Here is a 24,457-nt window from a genome sequence, read left to right as displayed (position 1 = left end):
CTTCACGTTAACTGTAGTCTACTGGGACCAGTAGTAACTGGTTTTCAGAGTACACAGCCCCTTCAAGCATATTCCTAGTTCTGCCTCTTTGGGCTGCACAGTTACTACCATCTCCACACCAAAGGAGGTACAGGAACTGCTTGCGGAATTGCAGGAAGAGGCTGGGTCAAGCTGGGATAGTGTGTCCCTGCCTCCATCTGCTGCACTCCAGAGCTTTGCGCAGATGTATTTAAATTTCAGTCCAGGCAGCTTGTGCTGTAGGTAACAATTTCAACTGCAGACACTCACCATTCACATGTCAAGTGCTCATGCATAATGCCTGAAAGCATTTAAAATACAAGCATTATTATAAATGTAAGTTTCAGACATTTTTAACCTGCATGTAGTAGATGTAACATACTGATCTATGCTGGAAAGTACACTCACAGTAAAAGAACCTTCACCTTTGCATTTCCAAATTGTAACAGGACATTAAAGGTCAGGCCCTGCCTATTCAAAGCATCACACCTTCTCCCACAGAAGAGGTAGACAGAGTAGCTCAGAGCAAGACAGGGAAAGCCCAGGTAAACAGAAGTTGTTGCAACAAAGTTTAAGGAAATACATTAGAATACAATCCCTCCACACTACCAAGAACACCACCTTTAACATCTGCACCAGAATTTTTCATAACTGCAACCAACAGCTTCAGTACTGTAACAGAACTGTACAGCCTTTGTTATTTGTTTACAGAAGAAAACATTGAGCTGCCACATTTCAATAGTCTCGACTGGCAGAAGAGGATTAAAACTAAACCAGCAAGAAAACAGTGAGGGCTATTGACAATTAGTGCTATTAGCACTGGACACACAGCCTTCCCTCTGGATGGCTTAGGACCAGATGTGTAGCAAGCTGACCCCTCAGCTGTTCATTTTGGTAATGAAAATGAATTTGCACCTGTGATATAAAATTAACTCAGGAACCAGAAGACTCCCAGTGAAGTACGTTTGTTGCTTTGCACACAGAGGGACACTGTCAGGAGACAACTAGTTTTCAAAGCTGTCGGTTTGGGGAGGGCTGAATAACTTCTGCCTTCACTCCTCAGCACCTGGTGCATCATTTCAAACAAGCAAGTGCTCTCTTAGAACGTAACAGTGCCAAAAGCTTAACCACTGGCCAGCCAGACAGCAGGGTGGACTGACAGGTCAGAACACTGAACAGAAACTTTTACTAGAAATATTTCTCACCTTCCTTTATACAGTACCAAGCATCACAAAGTTGTCAGGAATCCAACTGAAGTAAGAGTCCTTATGTTTCTCTTTAGCTGCTTTGTCATTATGTCAAATTCACAGAAGCAAAGCAGAGAGACATCAGTGAAAATCAGGGGGACTGTGCCAAGGCTGTGACTAATCCTTTCACAACAAATTTGGAAATCTTCAGCAGCTGTTGTGCAAATATTCAAACCACTTTTCAGCAACTGCTTGCATTCTGGGTTAAGTCACCCAGACTCTACTGTACAGCTAACTACAAATACTAAAGCCACACTAGAGATTAAAAATTATCAAGAAAGTGAGCATTTAAGCAGCCTTGTGGCCAAGTCCTAAGTATGAAGCTAACTCTACCATTCTATGGACTGCATTCCAGTTCTCAGCATGTGGAACAGTATGTGCGTGTCAAGTTGCAGTCATATTCACAAGATGGTAAGTGTTTTTGGAAAACAGTTTATTTGGGAATTACATAATATTTTAAATTTTCCAAAATACATCTTACTAGATCCCTACAAAAGAAATCTAAATAATTACAACAATACGAAATTAAGTTTGTTGCAACAGTCATTAAATATTTACTTCCACTAATATATACATACAAAATGCCACACAATGAGCTTGTTTACCCTTGGAATGTGTGCTGTGTTCCAGCAATTACGCTCCATCTCCATATCCTCCAGTTCCACAACATGAAGACTCAATATTAACACTTTGTACATCCTTTATTATAGGCAAAAATCAAAAGTTTGTTGTTGTTGGGGGTTTTTTTAATAGAAATTAAAAGTAACCCTCTGCAATTTCACAGCTGTGGTAGTTTGTCTACTGGGGTATCAAACTTGAAGTCTGCTGGGAAGAGATCTGGAGCTCGAGGATAGATCAGCCTGTACGATTGTCTAATCGTAACATCAGCCACACCAGCAATATCACCAATTTCTAAGATAAAAAGCAGATAAGTGATTAGTTTTCACTTTTGCCATTGGTATTGAAGAAACCAGCAAGCATAATTTATGAAGAAGTGCTATACACTTAGCTTAATTTGTAACTCTCCCAAAAGCCTGGTAAAAATGGTTTTAACCATGGTGGCTAATATTTTGCATACATAAGTGTCTTCTCACGTGCCATAATTCAACTTATGCTATCAGTCTCGGAACAATATGTTTCAAATCGGCACAGGGCCAAGAGTGCAAAAGTCATTAGAAACATCTAATGCAAACTCTACATGTGCCCAGCAATATTCTAATAAATCGTCATCAACATCTTCATTTTTGCGCTTTAATTAAATATAAGCAGAAACAGCAAAAAACTTAGGCATAGACAAAAAGCGATACCTTCAGCTAGATATGAAATAGTTACCTTAAGATGCACAGAGAAGTAAGTCAGAGGCACAGAGCACTGTTTAACGAGCAAAGGAAACACTTTTTTGAGATGCACAGAAACTTAAATTTATTCAAGATTTAACCAAGTTTGGAATTTAAACCTTGAACTGCATGAAAGCCTTCAGCATTGTCTGAGAACACCGAAGGAATATGGAGTCATGTCTGTATCCATGGCAGGCAGCTGTGTTTTGTTTTAACGATCACTCTTAAGAGACATAATCCAATAGCTCAAGGCAAGCAAGGATGAAGGCACCATACTGCTTGGGCTCTAGATCACTCACATGCCCAGGAAACTGCCAACATGATGAAAGCTCCAGGGACAGAGCATTGTCTGAGAACACCGAAGGAATATGGAGTCATGTCTGTATCCATGGCAGGCAGCTGTGTTTTGTTTTAACGATCACTCTTAAGAGACATAATCCAATAGCTCAAGGCAAGCAAGGATGAAGGCACCATACTGCTTGGGCTCTAGATCACTCACATGCCCAGGAAACTGCCAACATGATGAAAGCTCCAGGGACAGAGTAAGTAGTGATTAATGCAGAACAAAGCACCACAATCTGACAGATTTTTTTTTCCTAAAAGCAGCTCTCCACTAAGAAATTGCTAGATTTTTAACATTTCTGATCTGAACTGGACTAGAAACATCAATGGAGCTTCCACAGCCAGCTACCAGCAATTTGATCCATTTGTCACACCAAATTCTAACGGTCACAGCCTTAGCTCCCTTCCTTCTCCATGTGCTGCCCCCACATAGGCCTATTCCCTTGAGCCCCCGAGGCTGATCCATGCTGCTCTGGAACTCAAGAACAGCCCCAAACTCTTTACTGGCTTCCTAAGAGCTACCCTACCAGAAGAGAGTAACACCAAAGGTGATCTACGGCCCAGCCTGCTGTCCCACCACTCTCAATCTTCATCACAGGCTCACAAGAAGTCAAGGGGCATGTACTAATTTAGGTGACCCCCTGGCTGCTAGAATGATTAAAGACTCAACGTAATCTAAAGCCATAATGCGACCTCCAACTGCCCCCAGGTTTGCATTTGGAGTATTTTAGAGCAGCAGAATGTACACATGCAAATATTAGCATGGGTAAAGTTAAAATTATGCTCATTTGAATGCACTGGTCTACTGCATTCAAGAATCCAACTCCAAGTGCCAGAAGAAAGTGAACTCAGTTTACATCGAGCATAGCCAATTACTCAATTTTCATTTTGGGGAGTGGGAGATCCTGGTTTGGTCCTTGCTGTATGCAGTTAGAATGGCAGCTTATCACTACTTGCACAGACTTCATCGAAGTTTTACAACAACACTGAATTCTCTTTCAAGCAGTCCACCAGTGCTGAATGGCATACTGTCTTGAGGGGGGGGGAGGGGGAGAAAAAAAAGTTAAGTTTTACCTTTTTGTGTCCTTTTCTCTGCAGAAGCTTGTGATGCCATGTAAATAGCTGCAGCTGCTACAGAGATAGGGCTTCTCCCAGGAACCAAATCTAATTCCACAGCTTTACGGGCAATATGTGTTGCTGCCATCTGTACTTGTTTGGGAAGACCCAGATTGGAGCAGAATCTTGACATGAAGTCTCCAGTTGTAATGAGATCAACACTGGTTTCGAGAGCTTTCAAAATAAGTTTAAAACACCGGCCTATTTCCTTCTTCGAAATCCTGGACACTGCACATATTTCTAAACAAAGAGTAAAAATTAAACTTCAGGCTTGACAGCATTTGCTCCCCCAAAATAATCAAATTTGATTCTCAATATATTAAGACCCACAAAGAAGGCAAATGTCATGAAAGCCACTATCACTGAATAAGCTTTGCATATGTGTGAAACTTCCAAATCACTTCAGTCAGAGCATAATTTTCGTAAGGAGCTAATTAATACAGCTGCTTAGTAAAGAAAATTTGGTACTCAATGCCAAAAGAAGTTGTATCCCTGTCAGGGAAAAGTTGCACATGTTGGTTCAAACTCAGTTACAACAGTCCCCATCATCCTCCGATCAAAGCAATACCTTTTACGTTTCACCAACACTCAGAATGACTTTCAAATGCTGTATTTTTTTTAATGCATTGTGACCAAAAATCCCATGCCTGAGAGCCTACTCACTTCACAAATATAACAACGTTCCAGACTCCCTCCTACCCTCCCCCGCAAAGGTGAGCTGTAGCTGAGAACAGCCAATTCAGCAAAGTCCAGGAATGAGAAAACCAACCTCCTACTAGACCTTTACTTCATAGCAAAATTGAATGTGTATCACTGAAAACTTACCTTTAAATGTTCTTGGAACACCCTCTTGCCTACAGGCTATGTAGAGACAAGCAGAAGCAATAGCATCATTACTCCTTCCCTTCAGGCTCTTTTGCTCATACACTTGCTTGAATAAATTATTTGTTCGATCCTTCAAAGCAAGAAGACTAAATTTAATTAACTCTAGGCCATTTAATTAGCAGCAATATCAAAAATTCATGTGCTCATTATATTATGCTAACTAAGTCAATGCCAGAACAATTTAGGAAAGGGAGACATGAACTTACAACTATATTTCTAGGGAGGTTGATTCTGTCTGCCATGTTCGTAATTTCTTTAAAAGCATTCATCATTGCACGATCAGAGCTGCTCATAGTTCTGCGATTTTGGTACTTTGAATTCCCAAATTCATCAAAACTTGCTGCTCCTGTGCCCTAAAAAGAAAAATTTTTATTGTCAATAAAACACAAGCAACTTCCTCCTCATTTCAAGAGCAAACATCTTCCAGCTTTATACATCTTAATTCAAGGCATTCAGTTCGAACAGTTATGCAAATAAACATCGCTGAAGTAAATCATACAATCAAGCATTGTTCCAAACATCAGGTTCCATACTTTGCACAAGTCTCAAATCATGAATTGATTTTCAAGGACCACAGATTATGCAGGGATTTTTCTCTCCTAATGTATCAATAGTTTAAAGAATAAAATGAATAATATGTAGTCAATGTGTGTCTCTCAATACTCCCACCAATGCTGAGGTCCAAGATTAGATTTTATGCAACCTGAATGTCATTTGGGCTGCATCTGCACTGTGGCAGACTGGCAAATCAGAAAAACTAAATTTTATGGCCAACTGGAGACCAGTTGTTACAATGATAACTCAAGCAGGAAAATGAAAGCAAGGACAAGAGAACATCCAAACCAATGACCTATTCAAAACCAATTTGATACTGTGCCTGCTAGCAGTTGCAAGCCTTAATTGTTACAAAATATAAAAATCCATATATTCTGCCTTTACAGGAAAACCACAGACCTCTTAAAAGAAGAGCTTGAGGTCTTAGGAGAAGTAAGAGCCACCAACTCAACCTGGCAACTTCAAAACAAGCTTCCAACATGCATTTTTTTGTACCTTACAACTGATAGTACAAATTGCATACTTCTATTAAATATGCGATCAATTTTGCCTAAGTAAGAGGGTCTAAAATATTTAAGGTCTTCAATTAGCCATCAGCCCAAAACATGTGTTCAACTATTAAATAATGCCATGTCAGATTAGTAATAGCTGATGATGACAACATGGCCTGTAAGTTCAGAAGAGCAATGTCTGTAATTTATATTGTCTACTTATGTGTTTGCTGTCACAGTGTGTGGGGCCATGAGTTCTCTCAAATGCAAAAACGCTTCTTCACAACAATTCCGCATCATGAGTAGAAACCTGGATTCCCTGAATCAGCAAGCATTTATTCCTTGCTGGCACCTTCAAACAATTTAGCTGGGCAGGGGCATCCAGCTTTCATTGCAGATCCAACTTTCACTGCAGACAGATTTGGTCATTTAAACAAGCTGGTATGGTGGCCGTTGCAGACACAGACTACTACACTGTTCTGTTTTGCCAAAACCAGTAAGCATAAAGCAGATCTTGGTCTATGACTGACTGCTAGCTTGGCTATTCACATGCAGCACTTGCACATAAGAGTTCTCAAGTTGAAGACTCAGCGATGTATCAGGATGCCCAGGTGGTACAAACTGGGGCCAGGACACAGTGAACAAAGGGCAGACCACTCCCTGGCACCACCTTATTCCTCTGAGCTGCCCAGATGGAGTCAGAGCTCGTTTCTTCTTTCCTGATGCATGTTCTTGGGAATTGCCCTTCTATTTTAAAATAGCCTCTAATTCTATAATCTCTCCCTGGTGCACATCTGCATTTAATACATGTTCTTTGGCTGACACTAATAACGCTCACTCTTGACATCCCTACACCCAAGGACTCCAGTTACACCCCATTTATGATGAGCTCAGTGGATACCTCTACTGTTGAGACCCGTATCTGTGGTGCACACACACTTTGATACTGTGGAGAACAAGGACTCTGGCACAGAACCCTCCCTCGCAAGTTTCCCTAGCCCCTTGAATAGGCCCTCTATGACAGATGCTAGATTCCAAGACTGTTCTTGGATTTTTTCTACTTTTTCAAACATCCTTTCAGATGAAAGAACCAGATGAAGTGATCCTGGCACCAACACAGCAGAGGGCTGCTCCAAAGGCAATCCTACTTCCTTGACTGGATGAACACCTCCAACTACCCAAAGGTTCCCAGTAAGGTTTAAAGGTAAACAAAGAGCAAGAATCAAGCACAACAAACTTCAGGCCACAAAGAGCATTACAAACATCTGCAACACTAGACCTTCCTTTCAGAAATTATGCCAGAACAACTTCCCTTGGCCCAAAACATACACAAGTCTCAGGTCAATCACTCATACTCCTGTTCCCTGCAATGCACTACAACATTCGTGTGCATCATGGCCTCCTAGCCTGGCGCTATGCACAAATGCTTACAGGAACTGCACGTGCTCAAAATCTTGTAGATGCCAGAAAAGTGACCAGAGACAAAGGCCTATCAACCCTGACAGCAAGTCCCCAGTCCTTGTCCATTCAGGCTTCATGCCAGACAGTCCTTCACCAGGAAACACTGCTCTGTCCTGGGGCCATCAAGTATTCCCCTTCACCACAGGGATCATTCCCTGGTCCACTATACAGCACCTAAGAGATTTTTTTTTTTTTTTTTTGGTAGTGGTTCTCCTTAACCTCTCATTTTTTACTTTCTTGCTGGTACTTATGGCTACCTTTTCCTTTGAACATTTGCTTATGTATATTGAAACTACCAATGCAGCTATAGGCAAGTACTGTTAGCCAAAGGATTTTACCCTGTCAGTATGAGCACTCTCCGAGAGCCATACCCAATATACAGCTCACAACTATAAAAGGGTTGGAAAATACTCTTCCATCTCAACCGCTTAAATAAACCACAGCAATTCTCCCTGCATTTGCTATTTAAATGCAACATCTACTTTCGTTCTGGAGCTTTCAATTGAGGGACAATGCTTTGTTGGCTTCAGCCCTTGACAACCATGTTAGGAGTCCTTTTCCCTTCATAGGAAAAACAGAAGCCATACAGTTTAAACTGAAATCAAATAGACTTTAAGAATTGCGTGGTTTACTGTTGTGGCCTTTTTGAGACATCTACTTCCCATCTCAGCAAGAAAGGTAACTATCAAAGTTCCACCTGTTCGGCTTTCAAACAGAGCAGGAACCTCATGGATACAATCCTGGAAACAGCCTCAAAGATAGCTACAGTCCAGTAAACAGTGGTAATCTCTGAAGGGGCTCAATGGAGGTTAGGCTTACAGTGCTGGCAGCCAACAGCTTTGTACCCCAGTATATCCCCTTTAGGAGCAGAAAGTAGAAGCATCACCATCATCCACATCATTGACCTGAGGTTATCCACAGCACCAAGGAATGCCCCAGATCTGGCAGTCTTCAGCTCATTGTACAGTTTGATGGATCCTTTCTTCTTTTTCAATCGTCACAGTCCTTGGTATCTTACCGCTGCTTATCAATATAGCACTTCTAGATCCACGCCATGCAGTCTGACAACAGCTAGCTTCCTTTCAGAGGCATCTGACCAAAGGATAGGAATTCTATACGAAGAGATTGCATTCGTTTCTTGTTCAACCAACCTAAATTCTCTTGTAGTTGCAGTCATTAAACAAGGAATGGATTAACTACAAAGGCTGACAAAAGACAACTTTTTCCACAAGATAGGCAGCAAAACTTCAAGTTTTCTTTTAGATTCAGAGAAAAGAGTTCTTTATATCAAGGCAGATCTAGAAGCTGTTTGTTCAGTTATTTTTCTTGAATTTTACATGAGGATTTAGAAATAACATTCTGGCAATCAAGTCGCAACTAATGCCAGACTTCACCACATCTCCAATTGATCTGCATTGTCATCAGATCAACTGCACCACACAGTATCTACTTTCAGAGAGATACAGGTCTGTGCCAATATCCTAAATATCTGCCTGAAGAAAGCAAACCACTTCCACCACAGCCAACTATGCTATTCATCCTCCTCTTCACAGACAAATTAATCTTTCTTCCAACGCAGGCTGTTGCTGCCTCAAACAGATGGGTCCCTTAAGTACTAAAACCAATTAGGAACTAATGCCTTTGCATGGGCAAAGCAGCCTCTCTTTTGCTGCTAGCAGATACAGACCACATACCCCCAGCAGAAAGAAAGAAGTCCCAAACCAGCACCTCCAGGTTTCAAAGAGGAAGGAGTGACTTCTGTGAAGCAGAACTGGCCCCCTTCCTTTACTATTTCAAAGCCAACCGCCAGTCACCAGAACTTTACCGTTGTAACTGCCAAGTGGTTCAGACTCCACTTCCACCTAGATTCCCAGGATTTTATAACAGATCTCTAATATGATGTGCCATGAGAATTATTAGTGTCCTCTTTTGGATTTTGCACAACACAGGTTGTGTTTTGGGGTGCTTTTTTTTTGGGGGGGGTGGGGGGGTGTGTTTTTTTATTTTAAAGCTTGTATTATCTGCAGCTCTACCTCAAGCAGAAAGGAATACCTCTGTTCCCTGCTCCATGCGAAAGGCTAAAGCAATCTCTGGCACACAAATCGGGGGTCCACTCCAGGCCATTCTAAGAATTGTTGTTAACTGAGGAAATACAATCTTACCCTGCTTCATTCTCCGGAATTCATGAAGGCTGTTCTGTACTCTGTCGGTTACTACTTATCTTCCTCATGACTACACCAATTTCACCCTTGTTCAACCACTGTGCATATCTAGGTCAATCCTCATTCCAGCCTACTGCTGGCAGGGACTTCAGAAGACTGCTTGAGAAATGTACTACTCCCTTGGTTTAGTTATTTTTGCTGCAAAATTCATCCCCTTTCTGCACTGATAGGAAATTTCTTCAGCATCTTCTGATATAAGCCATTCTCTTCCTTCCAAATGACTGAGGAAAAATGCAGCTCCTGATATGGAGTTCACATCAATGAGCTGACATCCCAGAGCCCCTGCTCACTGGCAAGATAAACACAGCAACTCTTGTACAGAACACATCCTGGTTTGTCAAAGAGATTCCCAATTTCCTGTAGAAAATAATGTGTCTCTTCTGCGATTCCTCCCCATGCAAATAAAACATCCACAGTAGGACAGCCCACCCCTTCTACATTCTCCAACATGATCCTGGCAGTTCCAGTACTTGGACATTTTCACTCACAGTTCATTTCATTTCACTCACAGTTCAATTCACTTCACAGTACTTTTTTTATGATAGGTTAAATCATGCCACATTGACATTCCCGCATCTTGTCTTCAGTGAATGGCACTCTTTTCTACAGCAGGTTTTCTACAGCAAGCTTATTCCGGGATGTTCTGGTTAACAGCAAAACTGGTTCATTAGATGAATGTCCATCTCTGAAAATTTTTAGTTTTCATTGAAAAACAAACTTTTCACAGATGTTTCTTTATGTATTTAATTCTTTCACTGAGGCTGCTATCCCTCTTGTTCTAAACGAGGACCTGAACCTCCAGAGAGAAGAGGGTTAACAGCACTGTTCACCCAGATACAAATTCTATCTTTAGCTGAAATACCTTTTGTCTTTTCTAACACGCAGTTTCTAGAAGAGCTCAGAAGGTCATCCTACCCACTGAATCAAACTGAGCTCCAGAAACAAACCCTGTACTTAGCAGTCCCAAAATGAGACCACAGTGTGAACCTGGAACAAACAGTCCGTTTCTCCATCAGTCTATAAAGGTGTACTTCTGATGTTTATCATAGCTGACCAAATCAGTGATAGAAATCCAAGCCCTGAGAACTACAGTATTTCTGGACCTATACAGGCGACATTAAAACTCCAGTGAGTTCTACAGCATTGCTTCACAGAGCTACTTAACGATACCAACTTTTTTAATGGAGCAGTGCAGAAATTTTTTTGCCTGAACAGATTCCAAAAGCCACCATAAGGCATCCTAAAATCTGGGGGGCAGCAATGCTTGGAGTTGTCCAAAACACAAACATCTACTTGGACAATCCTTTGAACTGAAGGTTTCTTTTTCACCAACGGTGAAAGATTAGCTGTCCATATCAGTATTGACTAGTCAACTTTCTCTCTTTGAAGAATTCTTGATTGAGAAGTATGGTGCACACTCCCCTATACGTATCCCTACATATTTAGGTACGTCTACGTCTTCGTCCTAGCAACATCACTGGAACAAAAAATTCTGAGAAATCCTGGTGTGCATGTAGCACAACACACAAAGCAGCAATACATTTTTTAGTAGTTATTTATCAGCAACTGGACCACCTTTCTTGAATGAAACATTCAAGATATCCACAAAAATCAATTTGGATCTTGCAATACAACAATGAAAACTTAGCTGGGTCACTACTTCATATTAAAGGGAGTGCATCTTGCTTGCTCTCTCATGGGAAACAGCAGGATATGGCCGTACCACTAAATTTCAGCTCAAATATACACTGAATACTTTCTTCTGGAGCACTCACACCATGAAAGAATTCTACATTCAGTGCTTTAACATCAGCTGGAAGAACATGTACAACATGCACGTAGATCTCCAGGTCTCCAATATGAACCTGATACAGATTTTATCACAAAAAATGATAGTTGAAGTTGGGCAGTACTAGCTATTGAGACCTTAGAACTATGTATCTGTTATTTCAGAATCATCTCAAATACACACGCTAAGCCAAAGTGTTTCTTTATAGTTTGCAACATCAGCTTTTTTATTTATAACAACATACCAAAGAGTGGCAAGTCACCCCACAGCACTGCAAACTTTTCTTTTGTTGAAGAGGTCAGCCCTTTCCTGCCACATTTTACATACCATTGAAATGTAAGAGTTCAGTTTAGACAAAATCTCTTTGTAAATACATTCTCTGAATAGTTTCCCTATGGACATACAAATATGTACTTGACATGAAAATGCTCAAACTTTGTAAAATTTAGTATTTGAAGTGTTACCTTGCCAATCATTGTACTCAAGTCGCCATCGCTCAACAAAGGATTCTGGGTATCCCCGACTCGAGATGGATCTTTTGTTGCTTTGTCATTGCTGAAAGTTCTCCACTCTGACCCTACATCTATGACCCGGTCACCTGAGTTCACAGAAAGCAATAGTCTGCGTTAATGTAACATTTTGAAAAATTTCATGAAACATTAAGTTACACATCTGAGCTCTCCGTTATAAGAAGGCAGTCTGTCAGCATTCCCAAACAGAACAGTAACTTGCAGGATAATGTACCAAAATGTTTGGGATTTACAAGTTAAGTTGAAGGTAAGGGGGAAGGAGGGGGGGGAAGCAACTAGAGCTGCACAGAAAACATAAGTAACTACATAACTAGAGAAATGCATCCAGAACACAAACAGTTACAGTTATCAAGAGTTATAGCTATCCTTAAAGACTATCATGGGATCTTCAATACAAAAAAGGAATGAAGACCTTGATTTCAAGGTGGAGGTCATGGTTGCCTACGGATATTCTCGGTGCTTAGACAAACGAGTAAGTTACTGTAACTTAACAAGTTCTCTCACATTTGCCATGTGTTCAAAGTGCACATGTGAATTATCTATCATGCACAATCTCATTAAGCTGTAGTAAATCACTTCTGTGCACAAGCTCCAGGTCCTTGGTTACTCTGAAATATACCACCTTCTAACCCACCATAACAGCATTTGGCAGCTCAATTCTTGTTCTTCAAGGGAGGTCTGCCCCTGCCCAACTCCATTTATGATGCTTGACAGTATCAACACACAACATATACACACACACAACTATTTCTTCTTAAACTCAATCTACCCTGTTATACCTGGAAAAGTTTAAATACAGATTCAGAGTAAGCAGAAAAAGCACTAAACCCACACTCTCTGAATGAAACAATTTTCCTTGCAGTCCTCTATTCATCTCACATTCATCTAAACCTTTCCTACAGCAACATTTCAGATTGAGGAACAACTCTAACCAACATTCTGATGCAGGCAAAAGCCCTACAGTAATCACAATGATACAATCTTAAAAAAAAAAAAAAAAAAAAAAACCAAAAAAAACCCCCAAACAGAAAAAAAACACCAAAACAAAAAAACCCCAACCAACCAAAAAAAAAAAAAACACCACCAAAAAAATCCCACACCTCCCACTGTTTGCAGTGCAGTTCATTATATTCACAGGTTTGGTAAAAGCTGCATCTCAAAGGTGTTGCCTCCAGAGCAATACTACAGAATTTTTAAGAATGCATGTACAGAAAAGCACAAAAAGAACACTTTTCTTAGTGTTTTGCAGTAAAGCAGATTAGAGCTCTGTGTAGGATATCAGAAGAAATGTCAATATAATTGTCACCCTGCTTTACTAAACCTGAGGAAAAAATCACTACCTTTATCATGTTTAAGTGTGTTGTGAAAGAAATGTCTGCAAAAAATAAGTAGCATTGACTGCAAGAAAAATTTCCGGTCTGGAAATCTTAGTATGAAACCACAGAGGCTGATCTAACATGGTGAAAACATAAGCAGACAGACAAAAGCACTCTGCAAACAATGGTAATACAAGATATGAAGCTGGAGAAAATACAGGAGCAATGGACAGGGTGGTGCAACTGCTCAATTACTTGGGGTGGGGGGGGGAATCTATTCTGAATGAGGAACTTTATTCTTAACATAAAATTATGCAAGGAATATGCTTGAAATTGAAAGCTGTGAATGAGCCACAAGAAATCACCACAACCAAAAAGAATAAATTTAGGTTAGAGGTGTTCTCATCAATATTTGCCAGACATGCTCACAGCTACGTTCCACCTTTATTTACTGCTCTAATGAAAACCAAAAGGGGGAGGAAAGAAAAAAATATCATCAAAAAATAGAAGGTTAAGAATATAGCAGACTAAAAGAAGCACAGATCCATTTTTTCTGCTATAAAGGTCTCCCCCCGCTTTCAAGCTTAAATTAGCAGACAGCGTGCTCCTCTAGCTCCTGGACTCTCTGTAAATATTTGATTCAGTAATGCTCCTTCTATGGCCTAGCAGTAACTTTACTTTAAGACAACCCCCCAATACTGTTTACAGCATCTAAAAAAAGCAAAATGTACTTAAAATTCTGGCATGGTATAAATAGAACACTGAGTACAGGGCAATGATGTAATATTTTTTCCACACAAGTGGGAATGACCTAAATGACTCACTCAGGGATCTGCCTCTTGTGAGTTTGCTCTAACAAGAAAGTGTTATATCACTGCCTGCTTTGGCAAACATATTACAGAGGATTGAGACTACTATTTCAGAGTGAGAAAAGATCAAGTAGAACAAATCACTGAATATAAAGCATTTGTGTAACTAAGATGCAGTATGCAAATATCTTTACTTTGCCAAGAAATCTGGTATTGCAGAGAAGTTTCTCTGTATAATCTCAGTGCCTTATTTAAAATATACAGAGGTCCTAGAAGTGCATTCCACCTTTCAAAGGGCTTCTATAAAATGTGATACAAGCTAGAAATATGAACAAAAATGGAACAAATAGGCCAAAAGGTTTCCATAGATGGAAAATATACTCAGCTACAAGCAGCTAATTATCCCATCCGACAACACACACAAAAAAAATGTGGCATTTATTATTTTTAACTCTTCAAAACATAAAACACACTTTGGAACTGTGATGTTAGTACAGATGCAATTAAGCCCTACACTAAGTGATCGAAACAAAACCTTGAAATACTAAAGTCAGTCTTACAAAAAGCAGTGTAAGGAATCAGCCTTGAAGACTAGTCCAGAGTTAACATTTCAAGTCCTAAACTGAATTTGCTGGGTCATACACTACTGATTGGCTTTCCTGAAGCACCTCGAAAATGGATCTGACAGTCAGACATCAGAGTAAAAAAACCTCCCAATAAATACCTTATAAAATCGTCTCTGCTTTCTCACATCATTATTACATTGGTTTTGGCAACGGTATCGAGCTGCGATAAGTACAGGAGTGGCTGCATATTCCCTTCACTACTTCCTTTTGATGCAGGCCTTTTGAACAAAAATAAGCTTCACTAGATATGGTTACATTAGACACTCCTTTATTTAATTTTCATCAGATGAGTTCATCTCCTCAGCTTCCTCCTCTGAAGTACATACAAAAAACGCAGTTTACAGGACCAAATCTTTGTGGAACCCATCTGCAGACTGATATCCTGAAGCATCTTTCTGAATATATGAGTTTTTCTCCATTGCCCCATTTCATTTCATAAACCATTCTGCCAGTATTCAGTTACTCCTTAAAATACGGTCTAATAAACAAATACACAGGCTCTAGTGGAAATACACACTGCAAACTTCACTGAGTCAGGTTACCCACCATCTGAAAAGCTCATTTAGTAAAATGCAGAACTGTTATTCAGAACGGAAAACCTCAGACCGAGGTTACTTTTCTTCACAACTGCCAAATGCAAAGAGCATGCGCTACAGAAATGCAAGAGTAAACTCAGGTCAGTATCAAAAATTAAAATATCATTTTGAACAGTTTTTTTAAATTAGCTTAAAACGTCTACACATCACAAAATATGTATGTTTACTCCCTGCCCCAAAAATAAAAAGCGATATCTCAAAGGAAAATACTTTCATTCAACAAGCCCTGAATTTGCAATTACACATTCATAGAGAAATAATACCAGCTATTTTAATGTTGCACTCCACTTGCAGTAACTCATAATATACATGTATTTTTTCCTCTTTTTGCATTTTGTATTATCTGTTATATGAAGACAATACAGCTGCAAATTGAAGATGTTCAATCAAAACAAGAAATAGGATGAAATTCAAGCCTCAAGTAATGTTATCTTCCATATCCAGTCTTGAAACAGTTCTGAGAAGATATGTTCTTAAGTCTTTTTCAGAGGAACTCTAATGTTAACTGTACATTGCATCAAGTTCTATGTATTATTAACTAATATTTTAATCTAAACATGAATATGGTATTAAAGTTTATTTGCACTTTAAAGTACCAAAATACCTATTGTTTCTACAGAATGTTTCACTCTTACGGTTAGTTAAGTAATCTGCTGCCATCTAGTGAGCACATATATTATACTTTTAGTTAAAAGAATTTTACAATGCCAAATTAAAAAAAAAAAACAAAAACAAAAAAACAAAACGTAGAATTACAATTAATTTCAGTCAACTCCTTATTAACCAGAGTAATGAGGTGCTGAGACAAACTACAATGAAAAACCTAGGTAGCAGGCTACAAGCTGAGAATTGTGAAGACATGTAACTGCACAGAGTCAGGCTGAACTGAGCTTTCTCTTTTCCAGGCTAACAGTCTCAGCTATCAGCCTCTCCTTGTACGGAAGATGGTCCAGTCCCTAAGTCACTTTTGCAACCTTCTGCTGGAGTTGCTCCAGCAAGTCTCTATCTTTCTGGTACTGAGGAGCCCAGAGTTAGACACAGTACTCCAGATATCTACTCCTCCACGTTCTATTTATTAGCTTACGCAGTGAAGCATACTTTATAGCTTCCAAAATATAAACTCAACCTTTTTTTTCAATTTTCAGCTTTAGAACTTCTATTCAAGACCAGATGTATTAAATGTTACCAAAGAATAAACTTTTGGGGAAAAAAACCTACAATTTTACAGACAAGGCTTTTTCTGCAAAATTTCCAGCTTTTTGTAACATAGTAATGTTCTTTGCAAAAAGTTATCTGTTTTCAATAAATTGTCAGCACCACAAATGCATCATCACTAACAGCAACACCAGCCTATTCACACAACTCAGCTGAAATAACAAACAGAACCAGAGCAGGCTTTGTGATGTTAAACAAAAAAAAAAAAAACACACCAAAAAACACCCAACAACAACAACAAAAAATCCACAGAAGACTTCCACTAGTTTCCAGATATCAACAACATCATACCAGTACCTACAGGCAACTATGGATTGAAACAGACAGTATAGCACTGCAGGCAAATGACTGTTAAAAGAACAAAGGCTCAAGCAGCTCCTGCATTTTAAAATTATGACAAATTTAAAAGGACTTCAAGGCTTCTTAAGCCATCAACTTATAATTTTGGAGGAAGCAAATTAGAGTAGAAATGTTAAACAATCTGGTGGACAAGTCTGGTCAGCTGAAGTTACACCTCTCCAGGACTTTTGGCCTTTAAAAGACAAACAGCTCAAGTACTAACTAGAAAATCTCCTCCACTCTCCACGAAATTTCATGCTAAGAGCAGTGCTTATTATAAAGCCTAACAAAAGATGCCAACTTTTGACATCTAAAGTCTAAGTTTCCACTGTTACAAGCATTATTGCTGAAACAGCTAGAACCATCACCCTTGTCTTTAAAGCTGAAATGCGTTAGACTTAAAACACAGACTATTTGAAATGCTGACTGAAAAAGGCTAGCAAATGGCTTTCTTCATATTACAAATTCCCTATGTAAATCAAGCATCCATGAACGCAAAATTCAACTATTTAGAATTTCTTTAAGTATTAGCATCCTTTACAACTAGCTTTCCTGTGAATGCAAAGAGTTTTATTTGCAAGGACTAACTTTTGTCAGACACTTTTTAGTGCTCTGGACACCAAGTGCGGAAGCAGTAATCAGATAAAGGGTGCTAATACACAGCCATATCTAAAAATTTTCGCCTATTTATTTAAATAATACTTAAATTGAGACTTCACATTTTAGTTTTAGATGTTGATAATACTCACAGAAAGAAATAACCATGAACATACACCCAAATATGAAAAGATTTTTCACCATATGGAGGCATAAAGATAACTGCCTAACTGCCCTCCACTGGATCCAAGTCAGAAGTACTTAAGCACCTTCACTTACAGGATACTACCAACAGCTGAAAACAAAGGTTTCTTTGGTTTTCAGAAAACAAGCATCTATGTATAGACGCAATCAATCTTATCCCTAATGACAGACATCCTGAGTAATGGTCTGGCCAGCAGACAGGCAATTGTGAAATCCCTTCCTACTTGTTTATTATATTGGGGGGGGGGGTGGGGGGCGGGGGAGGAGAATCTGTGATATAGTTAAATCTTATCTATTCTTCATAGACCATACCTGAACCTAAGATGCACCATTTAGATCTCAAACTTTTCAGAAGCATTAGCCAACCCAAAATTCTGACAGAATTTTATAATAGCCTTACTGCTGAACACAAGCTATTGAACATTTTTCCCCAAAATTCTTTAACTGAACACTCAGGTATACACAGAACATGGAATAAACATTTGAATATAGGTCATAATCTGATTCAAAGTTTTAACAAGTTGATACACGTCCAAGGATTCTCATCAGCTAAAGACAGACTTCTGCTTTTTTATTTAAGAAAGCTATGCAAAAAGACTCCATACAAGAGCACTGTTCTTCCCTAAGCCATACCTGCCTACTGAAGCAGACAGAGCTAACCAGTTGGAGAAAATCACTTACTAAATGCTGAAAATAAACTCCTCACTGTTCCAACTCCTGCATGCTAACACAACATTTAATGAAACTATACAGAAGTTTAAGGAAAGTCGTAGATCAGAAAGGTACTCCTACCTAGCAGAGATGCTACACGGCTGTACATGCCACTAGACTCATTCTTACACCCCTCTGAAATTCAGCTGACCACCTTGTTACATCAAGAAAATTCAGTGCTTTGTATTCCACTTCGATTCTGCTTTCTTTAGCCCCTTCTGGCATATCAGTTGACTTCCAGCCTTTTTTACTGCCTAAAAGGTAGTAAGCAAAATATTTACCTGTCAAGAAAGAGGATTTACTAGCCTTGTGTTCTTGAACAAAATGCTTCTCCCCCCCAAAGTCTGTCTGAAGAATGAGATATGGTCAACATTTTAAATGAACACAGAACTATTTCTCCAAACCCTAAGAACTCTGTTTGTGAATTCTCAAGCCAGCACATGAACACTTACCGTACCACACATCCTAGCATGATTTGAGAAAAGTATGTATAATAAAACACAAAATTACGACAGCAGATAAACTTGGACATAGACTTGTAAAGTTTCAGATGCATGTCAATCCAGATTAATATCAAAATTCCATGGTTAATTGCAATTTAGGTCTCTGCTTTTCGTGCAAAAGGCAATTAGCAGGAGGAAAAGTTAACAAGTTGGAAACAGTTACCATGAAAAGATAGAACACAAGCTATCGCAGGAAAGGTAACAGTGAGAAGCCAGATGAGAGTTTTCAGTAGACTGAAGCTATATTTTGAAGCAATAATAAAATAGCCACCAGCTTCAGTCATACTGACATAACAAGATTTAATTGTTTTAATACTGCACAGTAAAATAGCACAGTTTATTTGGAACAAGTGAAAAATGTTGTGCACAGAAAAAGCAGCATGCTGGATTTAACTTAAAATTTCAATCTTATTGAGACACTACAAACACCAGCTATGAGTACAAAACAACTTTGGATAAAAAAAAAAAATCTTTCTCAAAAATCACTTTACAAAGCAGTATTTCCAATATACAGCTCTGCCTAAGACATGGAATTCAACTGTTAAAGAGCTCCTCCTTCTTCTAGCCTCGTGCTCCCCCAAACTTTTCCATTCCTTCATTCTTTCAGCTACAGACCTGATAAATACCAACCTTAGTCATAATACTACTAATACTGATTTAATCTCATATTCCCAGAAGATTGATTACAAAACCTGAAAACTATCTATGCACCAGCTATTTTATCCTATGACACTCTTCTAGATTTAACAAACTCACACTTTTTCCACAAATGTGAAACTTCAATACTTTGCCATAGCAAGCAAGAAAAACACCAAGTGGAAATACACTTAGTTTAGTCAAAGACTCTGTGCTCTGATTTTAGCCAAATTGCACTAAAGAAAAAATAAGTAAAAAAAAAAAAAAAAATCAGCAAAGTCACATCACTATGTACTTTACAACAATAAAATAAACGCACAAATTCAGCATTTACCATTCTGCCCCACGTCCAGCAGCAGTGCTCTGCAGACACCAAAATCACAATATTTTTAAGTAAACCTGTAATACTTCTTTGGCTACAGAGTCTTTTGGGGTTTTTTTAACTGTTCTAATTGACCCCCTTCAGCGATAAAGATCTCACTAACTTTCAGCCCACCTTGAAATATATTCTGAGTGGGCCCTATTCACATCAGCTACACATCATGACCTATGTAAGTCTTGAAACACAAATCCACGACTTTTCTATGTAAGAACAGGAAATGAAATCACTACTCTCTTAAGGGGAACATGTATCATGGAATCTGCAACAAACACATAAATTTTCTCATTTGAAAAGAAAATTTTGTCTTCAATCCTTCAAAACATCCCTACTTCACACACATCTCCAGAAAACAGGCATCACGAATTGGATCTGTTTTTCTCCTCCTCTGAATTTCCTTACAGTTCAGAAGAGAAAATGTTGAATGTTCACACTTCTGTTTGGTCATGCACTCTTCAATTATTTATCTTCATCTGATTTAATTGGTTTGCCAAACTAGCTGCTAGATACCCTAACTAATAAATTGGACATATGCAGGTAAACTAAATTGCTGAAGGAAGACAACACAGAATGAGAATAATCAGCACAACGAAAGTAAAACATGAAAGCCTTTTAGTGATAAATCCATAAAAAGGCCTACTTAAAAAACACGGCATGCTTAAAGAAAAAACACTTTTAACCCTACCAATAATGTTGGCTGGAAAGAGGACTAAGACCATTTTAAACATTGAACTCTGCAGAAGTTTGTATTAATATCGTAATGATTCTGCTCATCAAAAATGCTGACAACTTGAACTAAAGAAATCTTCAACACTATTGATTCACTATTGAGACCAGAGAGTAAAATCTCTAAAGCAAGAATACCTTGTGACTGGGTAACAGGACATGAAGTGAGATGTCTGATAAACTCCTAAGTTCCTAAAAATGAAACCTATCAAGCAAAACCCTTCCATCTTCTTCTAAAGCCAGCATTATCTTAAAAGTTATGAACTGATCAAGATGAACCAAAGTTTAGAAAAGCCCAACTTCTATGGCAGCCACACAAAGAGCTGAACATGGACCAAACTATTATTAAGCAATAACTTAGAAGCCTACTACTATATTTCAATAGGAAATATTGCTGTGGACATTTTAATTTTTAACCAGCAAATTTATTATGATATATCTTTATTAGAATTTATGCAATTTAAACCAGCCCTTCTTTTAACAAAGAAAGTAAACAATCCTCCCCCTAGCCTTTTAAATGGTTTCACAATTTTAAAGGAAACTGGTACTCAAGTTTAAATATTTTAACATTTACTTAAAAAGCTATATGGAAGTTTGCTTTTTGCATGAACAAAAGACACATATTTTAGTCACCTGGCTAAATTAGTACTACTTTTGCTGCAACTTATTAAACCTTTAGCATTATGCTAACAGCTGTACGAAAATTTTTAATTCATTGCAAGACAAGAGCCAAAACAAAATCACCACAGCCTAGGAGAGAGGGATATAAAGCCATCTGAAATATTTAGCACCACTGTATGAATCACCTCAACATGCACCCTCAAAACAGAAGATCTTCTTTTGGTCATCCATGTCTAAAAAAATTTAATAGAAATAAATGAGGTTTAAAGAAAGATCGTAACATGAGCATGAAAAGTTCCCCATGCAAAAGAAATAAAGACAGTAAGATGCACAATAAGATGCTCATCCTAGAAAAGATCCATGAAAATGAACATGCGGCATGTTCTAGGACAACATGAATCTCTCTCCCTCTCTTCTCTCATTCAAACAAAGACAATGCCTAAAAGGCCTTTCATTTTAAATATTCCATTATACTTAGAAATACAGTTTAGCCTGTGGAAGTTGCTGCCACATAAACTGGGTAAAAGAGCTCAGCAAAATTCCAGAGGAAAAAATGGATATTTACTTTGGATAGTATTAAAAGCCTTAAGAGAAGTAATTAACAAAGCCAGGTGCTGGCAAGAATATAAAGAGAAATCCTTCAGGGCAGAAGATAACCTCTAACTAATGGGAAACTGAGATTTTTTTTTTTTTTTTTTTTTGTAAGCAAGTTCTTTCACAGAGAGCTTTTATTATATTTCTTATACTTTCCTGACTGAAACAACAGTCATGATTAAAGACGGAATACTGGACTAGACAGCACAATATTCTAATTCAATATTACAATATTGAATATTACATATTTTAAACAATACATAATAATAAATACAACATATTTTAAATTTTCAATCTAAATAGAGTTTGATTCTTTTCATAATGCAGGAAGTTACCAAAAGACAGACTTTTAAAAACAGTAAGGTTTTAGCCAACAGAATATCACAAAAGAAAACATTTAGGCATCAAGAAAAAGCCTTTTAATACTCGCATTATCATATACCAGTTTTGTGGGAAACAAATCTACATGCACAATTTAAGTTATATGGTAATTCATAAAAATATGAATAGCTACTTACCTACTACTAGCCCACACTCAGAACAAATCATATCACCAGCTCTGTAATCCTCTACTAAAATGGAATCTGGATGATTCGGGCATGTCACTCTCGGAAGTACATCCAAACTAAGAAAAAAAATTAGAAGTATTAATTACTTTTAATCAAGCAGGCTGCATATCCAAAAGTACAAGAGTTCCTTGCTGAAAAAAACAATTTAATAATACAGAATTTACAGTGATTTGAATGATAGAATATTAACCTAAACACTTGAACTTCACCTTTTATTTAAATGCTGTAACACTACATTTGACAATCAAGACTCCAGGTCACCTTAAATTCCAAATTTTTTGTGATGTATCTTGTATCAAAAACACTTCAAATTAAAACACAGTCTTGATTAAGTGTAGTCTAACTCACAGTCCACCACTAAATGAAGTTCCCCAAGAAGTTAGTGATAATTGCTTCATTCCAAATGAGCATTCTCACTCATTCTAATCAATATTACTTACCAGGTCCCTAATTCAGGAAGTAGTGCACACACAACATATACTTTTAGAAAATAGCTGATTCTACCACTGTTTTATTATTTTCAAGTATTTGAAGAAAAGTCCCATTTTAAATTAAAAAAATCATTAATTGTGATATCTTAACCAAAAACAATCAGCTCATGAAGGGGATTACGTGACAACTGCTTCTGATAACAGGGATCTGTCTCTTTCACACCCACGCATCTTCAAGAGCTACAGCAGATATAGAAAACTTCCTATAAAGCATTAGCACTATTTAACACAACAGCTTTAGTTACTGACTAGAGTAATAACCAATTGCTTCTAAACAAATGTTTTAAAAGTGAATACTTCATTAAAGCTACTAGTGGCTGTTCAGTAATTCTGTTAAAACAAATCATTTCAAAATTGGAATAATAAATATTTACAATTGGGGTCCGTATAGTCAACAAAGCCATTTTGCTTGAGCTAAAAAGCAGAGGGTATTGAGGTTGATCACAAGAAATTTGTCATGAGTGCCCACCAATCTCAATCTGATTGTGCCAAAAAAAAAAACTATTAATCCTTTCAATTGCAGAAAATATCCTACTAAGAGTTAAATTAATCTGAGTTCCCCCCTTTCCCACTAGTCCATTATTTCAGCCTAATCTGTACATTTCATCTTAATTTTTACTTTTCAGATATTTCTGATGAGTTGAAAGCACAAAAAACAACCCCAAACATTTTAATGCATTGACTGTCAGAAAAATATCTAAGACTTGAAACCTGAATTGAAAATCAACATCACTATTAATACTAAAACCTCCAGAAAGAACATGTACTGACAAGATCTTCAGATGTAAATTATGTTCAAAATACTACATAAAAGCTCTTTAAACTACTTTCCTTCTCTATTATTCCCAGCCAGTACTTTCATACGAGAAGACAAAACTGTTGACAAAGCATGTGCAATCATCTGACATTCGACATTACACAAAAGGCTAGTGACACACTAAGCAAAAGGAAAAAAAAAAAAAAAAAATCCAGAGGCCTGAAAGAATAACAACAGTGTTTTGTTTCAGACTTCACCTTCACAAAACGTTGTAAAAATTAGTCTTCCTATCCCATTTTTAACTCATTTACCTAAACATATATACTGTACTCCTTGTAACATACAGGTTGAATATACTAAGTCAACTACACTGAAAGAAAACGCACGGCACATGTGTAAAGGTCCGTCTCAGCAAATAGCTCCCGAGTTGTAGTAAGACTACTAGGAAGCACTCCCTAGATCCTAGGACAGGTTTAGCACGAGTAATAGTCACTCCACAGTCCGCTCCATGGGCCTTCCTTCACTCCTGACTTGGAAAAAAAAAAAAGAACTCGATACATCTCCAGGGAAAAAGACTAATTCAGAGCCCGAGACCCGTTTGGCCACGGACTAGTGCCGGTACGGATTTAGGGTGGGAGCCTAAAAGCTGTCTTCAGGACCCGATAACCTGGAGCCAAGCCAGGGAGCAGTCACCTCGGCTCAGAGGCGGTGCTGAGCGTCAGCGGCGGCCAGCCGCACGCTGCCCGGCCCCGGGACGAGCGGCACCGGGGGCTCC

General features: G+C 38.3%; 1 protein-coding gene across 1 annotated transcript; it reads right to left on the bottom strand.

Moving 5' to 3' along the window:
• Window positions 1–1,685: 1,685 nt before the first annotated feature.
• Window positions 1,686–22,490, bottom strand: GTF2B (general transcription factor IIB; the record flags this gene model as incomplete). The annotated part of the gene is made up of 6 exons (XM_009583242.1): window positions 1,686–2,177; window positions 4,019–4,300; window positions 4,886–5,015; window positions 5,152–5,298; window positions 11,928–12,061; window positions 22,384–22,490. Coding segments are annotated over 6 exons (934 nt in total), but the record flags the coding sequence as incomplete, so codon positions are not given.
• Window positions 22,491–24,457: the final 1,967 nt, after the last annotated feature.

The sequence above is a fragment of the Fulmarus glacialis genome, unplaced genomic scaffold (assembly GCF_000690835.1).
Source record: "Fulmarus glacialis isolate BGI_N327 unplaced genomic scaffold, ASM69083v1 scaffold14258, whole genome shotgun sequence".
Lineage (NCBI taxonomy): Eukaryota > Metazoa > Chordata > Aves > Procellariiformes > Procellariidae > Fulmarus > Fulmarus glacialis.
The sequence above is the reverse complement of the archived record's forward strand: the minus strand, read 5'-3'. Positions and strand labels throughout refer to the sequence as shown.